The following is a 10,232-nucleotide window of genomic DNA, read 5'->3' on the forward strand; positions in this document are numbered from 1 at the left end:
GGGCGTGTGGCAGAGCCAAGCTGGTTTGTCCTCACGTCTGGTGCCAGGAGCTCTCCTCCCAACCAGCACCAGGCAGCAGCCCAGAGGAAGGACCACTTCCCTCTCTTCTCTTAGCAAGCACTTGAGCCCCTAGTGCTCCACTCTTTGGCCCCTGCATTGCTCAGGCCTGCAAGGACACGACCCCATCACGGCGTCAGCAGGGAGCAGTCCGAAAAACAAGAGTGGTCACAATGCAAAGGCTCTAGGACTCTCCCCACCTCCCAAAAAAGGAGTGGCAACTCTCAAAGCGCTCAGGGAGAAAACCCCAAGGGGAAAGGGCTTCCAGCGCTCAGCGTCCACAATGCCTGCCCACAAGCCGGCAGGCTGCTTGGAGGATGCCTGTGCTCACCACCACTCCCTTGGCTCCAGACACTCGCAGCAATGCCCCTAGAGCTCCACTCCTTGTCCAGGGAGATTTGGCACAGGGAGGCATCAGCCCCCCTCCAGAGTCCTCTCCCAAGAACACACCTGCCCCTCTCCCAAGAACACCTCTCCACAAGGCCTTCACTCCTCCAAACACCTTCCAGCACGCTAACGCCCAGCCATGAACGAGCAACTCCCACGACCTTCTGCTCCTTCAGCCAACACTGCTGCAAGACCAAAGCTCTCCCCATGAAAAGCAGCCAAGAGGAAAGGAGGGAAAAGCATGCCTTGTACAGCTCTCAGAGCAAGGAGAAGCGCTCCCTGGACTTTCGGGTGGGTCCTGGCTACAGAGCCTGGCAAGAGCGGAGGAAACTCCAGGCGTGAAGCTGAGCGGGCAGAAGGCAGCCGGCTGCCAGCGTGCCTGGCTCATGGGGCCACCAGGGCAGCCGGGGCCCCAGCAGACAAGGCACCTGCTCACCTCGCAGCGCTCCCCACCTCCACAGCCTCATGGCACTGCCCACGCACACCACTGCTCTCTCCACACGCCTCCTCCTGCACACTGAGCACCAACACCCTGGGGCCACCGCCTCTCCCCACCACACGCCACCCAACTTCTGGCACACACCTCACCCCCACCCCTCCCCTCACACAGCGTGGACAGTCAGCACACCCCTCTGCAGCAGGCACACACAGGCCACACCACCACACAGGCCAGCAGCCAGGACACCACCCCCAAAATGCCCCCAAAACACACCCAGGCCCACTCTCCAGCCCTTCTGTTTCCTTCTAGTCCTCCAAGAGGCAGCAACAAGCACTTCCTCTGAACATCCACTCACACCTCTGCTCCTGCTCCCTTCCCACCTCCACCAATCCAAGGGCAGAAAGAGCATTCCCATCTTGCAGACAAAGCTCACCCAGCCCTACTGCACTGCCCCGGTGCAGCTTCTCATGGCCAGCCAGCATGTCTGGCTTGCAGGGCAGTTCGCCTGGGGCCCAGTCCACTCTGTCCCATGGTCCTAACTCCGCTGGTAGCTCCTGGAGGAAAGGAACCTTGCTGCCAGCACCACTGCCCCTGTCCCAGGCTCAAGGCCAGGGCCAGGGCCAGCATGGGAACACACCTACACACCCATTCACTCCCACTCCTGCTCTCCTGCTTTGCTCCCGCCCCACTTATAAGTGTCTTTAACCCACATGCTGGACTGTGATTGGCTGATAGAGACATCAGTCAGCCCAACCCAAACCTCCTCCTCTTGTCAGCCAGTAGCAGGGCAGCACTGGGGGCGATGCCATGGCAACATTGCAGACACATGACCCAGCAGGCAGCTCCTTCCTCCCACCATCGTTGGTGGTGGGTCAGGTGCCATGCTGAGGGTTATTACAAGGGGAAGGTTTCATGTCCTCTGTGGGCATTTCCAGCAGGCTCTTGAGATCCCCCTGGGATCTGCTGGACATTGCAGCCTCTGGGAGCCAGGACCCCTTTCCTGCCAGAGCCAGACCCCAAGGGGGATCTCCCTCTCCCAGAGACACCTGCACCTGGATTGACCCCCCCACCCTACCAGGAGGGGATGGAGCCAGCCCCACAGGAGCCTCGGGGCTCAGGACAGCCCCAGCCCCAGGACCCAGCACTCCTGCCTGCCCCATTGTGCCCTGAGCCAGACGGGACCCTCCAGCAGGGCTCTTGTGGCCGCCCCCAGACCTGTCCAGACACCCCCACAGCCCAGGACCCACAACTGTTTTTGCATTTCACAGTCTCTGTGCGACACCTCAGGAAGGAGTTCCTCAATCCCTTACCCTTGGCGGAGAGCTGCCAGAGTGCTGGAAAACAAGTATCCGTGGTCTGGGCTAATGTTCTTGGTCCAGCAGTCTCCATCTCGTTTGGCCCCTTTCCTTCGGCTCGCCTCTCCCTCCAGGGAAAAAGGACTCTCTTGTCTCCTGTCTCGTCCCCCACAATTCCTCTCCAATGTGTCCCTGCTCTTGTGCCTGTTGGTGAGGAGCCCCAGTGCAGCCCCACTGCCTCCTGTCCTCCCTCCTTGCTGGGGAGTAGCTCTGAAGGGCAGCAGTGGGGAGTGTGTGAGCCGTGCCCTGGCCTTGCAGGGAAGTGAGGGCTCTCCCATGGCACCAAGGACAGAGCTCTGTGTGATGCGGCACATCCCACTGTGACCTCAGCCCGTGTCATCTCTGGGCTCAGTAGGTCACTGCCATGGAGATGGCACAGCCAGGGAGAGAGCAGAGAGATTTCCCTCCATGTTCTGCAAAGCAATCAATCACCTGCCCTCCCCACAGTTAGTTTCCAAAACTGGCTGATAACTCCTTCAGGAACGTGACCAGATGGTGACAAAGGCTGTGAAAAATCTAAGATGGGGCACGGCAGAGGTCACTTCTGTGCCCCTGCACCAACAGGTCTCTGCACAGGGCAGACCTGTGTGGGAAGCTGGGGTTTGGGGGTATGTTTGGGGCTTGTCACTTGTTAAAGATGGGATCAAAGTCATGTGAGGTCAAACAGCACAAAAGGGTGGCCATGGGCTGCGATGCTTTGGCGAGCCTTGTGAGACGGGTTTCTCCCGTGGGTCACTCTTCTTGTCAAAGGAGGATGTAGGACAGGATGGGACAGGACGCAGCCTTCCTCCTTCAGGCACCAAAGCAGGCTCTTTGTTTTGAAAAGGCCTCAGCAAGGTTTCTCAGTCTGCAGTGCTTAGGAGAGAGATGAGATGCCAGAAAAGAGCAACTAGGCCCTTAACACACATCATCTAGAGGGCTTTACGTGGGACCCTGGTGCTTCCCATGTTCCATAACCATGGGCAAGGCTGGGGAGCAAATTTGGGGCAGTGTTCTCATTTCCCATGAATGTTGCCCAGGCTGAGCCTGGGGAAAGCCATTTCCCATCTCTGGAGCTCAGCTGGTCCTTGGGCCTTTCAGCATCACCTCAGGGCCATGCTTCTCCCCTGGCTAGAGTCCCTGGCACCCTGCATCCCCCCCCCCCCCGCACCCTTGCTTTCGCGGGGGGCTGTACAGCACCTAGTGCCCTGGATCTTCCACAGTTTTGCTCCTGGGCTTCTCAGGACATGCCTACACACTGCAGGGCTGCTGTCCAGGCTCCGGTGCAGAGCCTGGAAGGCAGTGCAATGCCTCAGGACCTGCACCTTGGCTCATTCAGAAGTGTGTGAGGTGACCAGCTCCCAGCTGTGCAGCTGCTGGAGTTTGACAACGTCCCTACAACCAACCTTCCTTGTCTCGGAATAGTCTCAGGGTGACTCTTGCAGAAGGGAGGCTCCATCCCCCTTGAAGTCTGTCAGAGAGGTGGCTTTCCAAGTCCCTGCAAAAGAAAGCCAGATCACAGAGAACAGAGGCAGCAAACAGAGGCAGCAGTTGGTGCAGCAGTGTGTGGGCTCTGCTTAGAACTTCTGAGGACCTTGTTGGAAGTTGTGTTGGGGAACTGCTTTCTTGGGACCCCGAGGAACTAGAGGGTGCTTGCTGCGAACAGGCAAGGAGAACTAGGGAAGGACAACTACAGGAGGCCTTAACTTCTCCTGGGAGCAGCTCTAGCTAGGTGGAGCTGCCGCCAATGAGCTCTGTTGGTTGCCCCTGATGAGAGGGAGTTGGGGCCACCTGAATCTGAGGAAAAACTTCTTGACTGTGAGAGTGACAGAGCACTGGAAGAGGTTGCCCAGAGGTTGTGGAGTCTCCTTCCCTGGAGATATCTCCGTTTGCTCCTGGCTGTGCCCCATGCTGCATTTGTCTGCATATATTTGGAGTCCAGCACCTCAGCTGTGGCATGGACAGAAGATTTGTCACAGGGAAACATGTTCCCAAGGACCTTCTGTAGGCAAAGGCTTTGACTGCAAGGGGTGACATGCTGGCATTGATAGCAGGTGGCCACTGTGACGGTGAAAGGAGATTCCCAGTAAGAACAAAAGACCTTCAGTGTTCAAGGCCAGAGAGAAACAGAGCTGAGCTGGGCAGGAGAGGGATTAGCTTCCTGAGCTGCCTCTGCAGCACCTTGGGGGCCTGTGACAGAGGTGAATTGATCTCCAGGAAGGACAAGATGCCACTGAAATAGTAGGGTGGGAGGGTGCAGAGACTTGAGTCGAGACCTCGATGTGATGTGCCTCCCATTTATGCAGCACGCGTCAATGTAGGCAGGAATTGGCCTAAGAGCCGCTGTCTGGACACAGGTAGGAAACGTGAGATGCCCTGGGGCATTTGTGCAGCAAGCACTGAAAAGGGGCCATGGTTTCCCTGGAGGTGCCATGGTGTATGTGCTAGAAACATGCAGTTGTGCTGCACACCCCAAGCATCCGACATGGCCCTGCAAGGTTATTTCTGTCATGAAATCAAGTGTCTGCACTGAATGACATGAGCTGTTGGTAACACTAGGATCCTGATACTTCCTCGTGAGTGGGTATCTAGCAGCATTAGGCCTCCGGGGTCATTTCAGATGGCCAAGGAAATTCCCCACCTGGCCCCCACCTGATGCTCTAGTGGTATACGGGTCTCAGAGTGGCTCCATCAGAGCAAGCAGACACTGGCACATGCCTTGGACCACCTCTGTCTCTTCCAATGTCCCCAGGTGTTTGTGTGTGAGCAACTGACTCCCACTCTCCATCTCCAGGGATTACAACAGGAGCTTAGACAAGGAGCTCTCATGTAGACATCTCTGTTGGGCACACTTCAGGTTGGGCAATGGTAAAATGTGCATGTGAAGGTGCATGTTTGTGGAGTTCAGAGGAGGGTTCTGAATGCCACTGCAGCCCTGGGGCCTCTAAACTGGCATGAGATGCCCAGATGGACTCATCTGAATGAAAACCTGAACCATGGGAGAATGAACTCCCTTCTTGCCCCCTCTCTAGGAGTCCTGCCTAGGTAAGAGGCAGGAAGAGGGGCTTCCAAATGTTTCCCCCTCTAGCAGGTGACCATGCTCTGAGGAGATAGATTGTAATGCTGGAATCAGTCTTCCTTCATTGTTCAGAGAGGGACCATCGGTGATTATTTCAGTCTACTTCAGGGAACATTTCAAAGGAGGAGGGAGCCCGAGGGACAGAGAACTTCTGCCTTTAATTGGGCCACTGTTGCTGAAGGGGTCGAGGCTCCTGAGACGGAAGGAGGTCCTGGCACCGTGGCAGCAGTGCCCATGTGTCCAGCTGTGTGCAGGAGCAGCTCCTCTGCCAAGAGCAGCAGGGCTGTGGGCACTGCCTGCTGCTGCTGAGAGGAGCTGAGAGAAGGCAGAGAGAAGTGAAGGGCAGTGTGGAGTGGGAGGACAGCTGACAGTTCACTGTTGAAGACATCTTCCCAGCCCTTTGCATGGTGAGTCTCCTGCTGAAGGACAACACTACTGCGGTTTCTGGAGGGGGTCTTCTGAACCCAGCTCACCCCATGACAAGTTTTTTAAAGATCCCTCTCCCGGCTTCTCCAGTGTGCAGGGGAGGAGGAGATGCTTTAGAGCAGAGATTCCCTGGCACACCGTCACAGGGAGAGGGCATGCTGCTACCTTCTCCCAGGGATGGCTGCAGGGCTGTGAAGCCAGGACATGCACACAGGTCTGTCCCGGGCTGTGATTCAGAGCAGTGTCCCTGCCCTGCAGAGGAAGGTGAAAAAACAGGCTGCTTGAAATGGAAGGAGCTTTCCTTCCAGGGCTTTCTGTTTGCTGATTTGGGCAGGCAGAAAAGAGGAAAGAGTTTTCTGGTTTGGAAGGACCTGGGACTCACAAACCTTCACCCTCAGAGATCAGGAGGTCTGTGAGAAGGCTCAGCAAACCCCTTCAACCGCATCTCAACCTCCAGCAGCACCAGCATCACCTTTATGGGCTTCCTCAGGGTTTATGTGACCTGCTCCTTAGCACCTGCAAGCACAGAGATGCCCCTGCCCAAGTCCCAGACCTGGAAGATTTCTGTACGGCTGCACTGAGCCCACAGAGGGTGGGATGGGTCTGTGATCACTGAGAGGGAAAAGGTGTAGGGACTGAGAAAGAGCTCCCAGCAGGGGCAGCTGCAAGCAGCCGAGATGGGCAGGGAATGAGAGGGAACTGCTAGCAGAATCATCATGGGAGGATGAATTTTTGCAAGTCATGGTCAGTCCCTCCAACACAAGCATCTTCCTCTGAGCAAGCCAGCTCAGTCTGCCACCCAGCAGAGCCTCTGCCCTGACAGCCATGGAGTCCAGGGCATGAGCTGCCTCCTCTGCAGCCAGACCTCCAGCAGAGGAGAGGGGCATCTCTCCTGCCAAGGGTTCATTTCGTGCTCCCCAACAAAGGGGCTCGGAGCACCTGCCCTGCAATGTTTTCCTCAGCAAGGCAGCATGCTGAGGTGGGCAAGGTGAAGGCTTTTGTGAGTGCCCGTCCATCTCTCTCCTTGCCTCCCTCAGCAGCAGGATCATGGTGCTGCCCCTTGTTTCCCCTCCTGCCCATGCTGCTCCTGTTCCTCTCTCAGGCTCCCTGGGGTTAGGGGGTTTCAGCTGTGGTTCAGACACTGACACTGCAAGTTGTGCAACAGAGGGGTGTGAATGGGAGTGAGTCGTCCCCAGCTCCCTTCGGAGGTGTGAGGCTACAGAAAATGCACCCTGTGGGGCTGGGAAATGAGCTGCCCTTGTCCCGCTCTTCATCACCATCTCCATACCTGGGCTGAGAGAGAAGACTTTGGAAATCTTCCCTTACCGCCTGAAGTCCTCCACTCTCCGCTCCGTCCAGTTTCTGTCTGAGAGGCGCTTGTGAGGGTGAGTGTCCTTCAGCGGAGAGAGGTGCGAGTGCAGGGCAGTGAGGGGCAGGACTCCTTGGCAGACCAGATCCTGTGACTCTGTACAAAGTCACAGCGAGCCCTCTTTTCCCCTCGGGATGCCCAAGTGCTCATGCTGAGAGCAACTGAAACGCCAAAGGTTTCTGCTCTGTCAAAGAATGCTGCCACGGTGAGAGGGAGGCCCTAAAAGCTAAATAAATAATCAGACTCCTCTGCTGAAGGTTATTTTCCAGAGAAAACAGGTGTCTAAACGTTGACCTGCCCTTCCACATAAGGGGTGGACGTAACCTGCTGCAGCATGTGTAGCTCAGAGCTAGTCACCTCCCCCTCCCACCACAGTGCCTGCAGAGAGAGTACAGATGGTAAATGGGCGTGAGGACAGGGTCTCGTTGGTCTCAGGATCTCTGTGTCCATTAGGACAGCTCATCTCCACTGGCCACAGTCAGGGTGTGATCTCACACCCCTCTCCTGCAAGAGTGGCAGCTGGTTGTCACCATGAGCTGGTCCCTTCCCTCTATAGAGCTCAGCACCCCCCATCCTCAGGACATCCAGCTGTTTACCTGGGGTGTGTGGCTGGGCTGCAAGCTGCCCTCCAGAAGGGCACAGCTCTCCCATTACGGCTAGGTGCCCCATGGAGAAGCTGCCTAGATACTGGGGCCACGGAGGTGCAGCTGGGCATCTGGATGTGGACAGTGGGAAGGAGCCCGATGTGTTCCTGGCTGGAAGGGCAGGGCAGAGACCTGCCTCGCTTACCCTCAGAAAGAGCGCTGGTGTGCACTTTGGGAGGGGATTCCTCTGCTCTCTGCGCTGTCATTTCTTTTTAGGGTAACACGAGTGCAACTGTCCTCCACCTCCGAGGGGTGAGCCCAAGGCAGCTGGGAACAAGGCAGAGGGCCAGGCCAGCTCTCCTCTCCCTGCACTAAAGCCCGAGTGAATCCTTTGGCCTCTCAGATATCACAGCTGGTCACTCTGCAGCAAGAATGCGGAGGAAAACCTTAACACTATTAATGAACCTTTTTTTTTTTAGAACTAGCCGTGAAGATGCTGAAAATCCCTTCAACAGTATGACTGGATTATACCTGACTAGAAGTGGGAATATAAAAGTTTAGTCCCCGTGTCTCCCATCTACGCAGTGCTGTAGGTCAGGGCTGGCTGCTCTGGAGCCCTCGGGCAGAGGCCCCTGCTCCTCGTGGCACACTCAGCCAGCACAAACCAGAGCTCAGGCCACGGAGCTCAGTGACGGTGCTGCTGGGATGGGAGGAGGCAATGTGTGTGTGTTTGGGGGAGGTTATGGGAAAGCTTTGCTCAGAGAAGTGTGTCCTAATTTGTCACTATCTTTTCTTCCTCGGACATGTCTGGAGAGAGCAAAATGTCCAATGACAGCTCCTTCCTCCTCCTGGCATTTGCAGACACACGGGAGCTGCAGCTCTTGCACTTCTCACTCTTCCTGGGCACCTACCTGGCTGCCCTCCTGGCCAACGGCCTCATCATCACAGCCATAGCCTGCGACCACCGCCTCCACACCCCCATGTACTTCTTCCTCCACCTCGCCCTCCTTGACCTGGCCTCCATCTCCACCACTGTCCCCAAATCCATGGCCAATTCCCTGAGGGACACCAGGACCATTTCCTACTCGGGATGTGCTGCCCAGCTCTTTTCCTTTGTCTTATTTTCAGCCGAGTATTCTCTCCTCACTGTCATGGCCTACGACCACTATGTTGCCATCTGCAGACCCCTGTGCTATGGGACCCTCCTGAGCACCACAGCTTGTGTCAGGATGGAAGCAGCTGCCTGGGCCAGTGGTTTTCTCAATGCTCTCCTGCACATTGCCAACACATTTTCCATACCTCTCTGCCAAGGCAATGTCCTGAACCAGTTCTTCTGTGAGATTCCCCAGATCCTCAAGATCTCCTGCTCACGCTCCTACCTCCAGGAAGTTGGGCTTTTTGTGTTTAGAGCCTGTTTAATATTTGGGTGTTTTATTTTCATTGTGCTGTCCTACGTGCAGATCTTCAGAGCTGTGCTGAGGATGCCCTCTGAGCAGGGAAGGCACAAAGCCTTCTCCATGTGCCTCCCGCACCTGGCTGTGGTCTCCCTCTTTGTCAGCACTGTCATGGTTGCCCACCTGAAGCCCCCCTCCATGTCCTCCCCAGCTCTGGATGTGGTGGTGGCTGTTGTGTACTCGGTGGTGCCTCCAGCAGTGAACCCCCTCCTCTACAGCATGAGGAACAAGGAGCTCAGGGATGCACTGAGGAAACTCTTTCAATGGGTACAGTGTCAGCACCAGTAACTGTCCCTTGTGCATCTCCTCCTCATTCCCAGGGCATCTGGCATCAAGGCTACATGTCATTCATTTTTTTTTTTTCCTGATCCTTTCTTGGAAAAAGAATGAAGAGTTTTGGTTCATGCCACTTCTCCTCAGAAATCTCTCATTTGAATATAACCCAGAGGCCATTTTGAAGCAGGAAGCCAGGCTTCCCCCTTCATCCCCCAGAGATGGGGGAACCTCAGAGCCCGCTAGTCTGAGCTCCCTCGGATGCCCCCAGGGCAATGAGGGGAGTTTCCCTTTGTGAGGTCTTTTTTGTGATGCCAAGGGAGCTCAGGGGCACAGTCAGGCTCAGACAAGTACAGACAGGGTGAGACCTTGGGTCCCATGTGCATTAGGAGAGCTCAGCTCCCCAGCTGTGCTCTTCTTCCAGGTGTGATCTTCTACCCCTCTCCTGCAAGGGTGGCAACTGGCTGTCACTGTGGGCTGGTCCCTTCTCTCTACAGAGCTCCAACACTCACAGTGGAGCAGGAATGGAGGGGAGGAGGGTCTGGACAAAGGCTGTGGCAACAGACCCTCTGCTCCGCAGGACCATCTCCCCACTACCACAGCACACATTTCCTCACTGCTGCCTTTGAGTGGAGGCTGCAGACTTCCTGCCGACATGTCCACCAACAGCAGCAGGAATTGCTCTTGTCAGGGTTGCTCTCCTCATTTCCACCCTGTCCTGCTCTGCTCTCATGTGCGCAGATGGCCTCAGTGCTCTTGTAACATGGTGTTTGCATGGGGTGGGCAGTGAGTGGAGCCTCACGAAGTGAGGGAGGGACCATGGTGGAGTA

At 56.2% G+C, this 10,232-nt stretch overlaps 1 protein-coding gene across 1 annotated transcript; it reads left to right on the forward strand.

Moving 5' to 3' along the window:
- Window positions 1-8,437: 8,437 nt before the first annotated feature.
- Window positions 8,438-9,393, forward strand: LOC138062819 (olfactory receptor 14J1-like; the record flags this gene model as incomplete). Its single annotated transcript, XM_068921845.1, has 1 exon — window positions 8,438-9,393. A coding segment is annotated over exon 1 (915 nt), but the record flags the coding sequence as incomplete, so codon positions are not given.
- Between the last annotated feature and the right edge of the window lie 839 nt (window positions 9,394-10,232).

This window comes from Struthio camelus, chromosome 29, assembly GCF_040807025.1.
Source record: "Struthio camelus isolate bStrCam1 chromosome 29, bStrCam1.hap1, whole genome shotgun sequence".
NCBI lineage: Eukaryota > Metazoa > Chordata > Aves > Struthioniformes > Struthionidae > Struthio > Struthio camelus.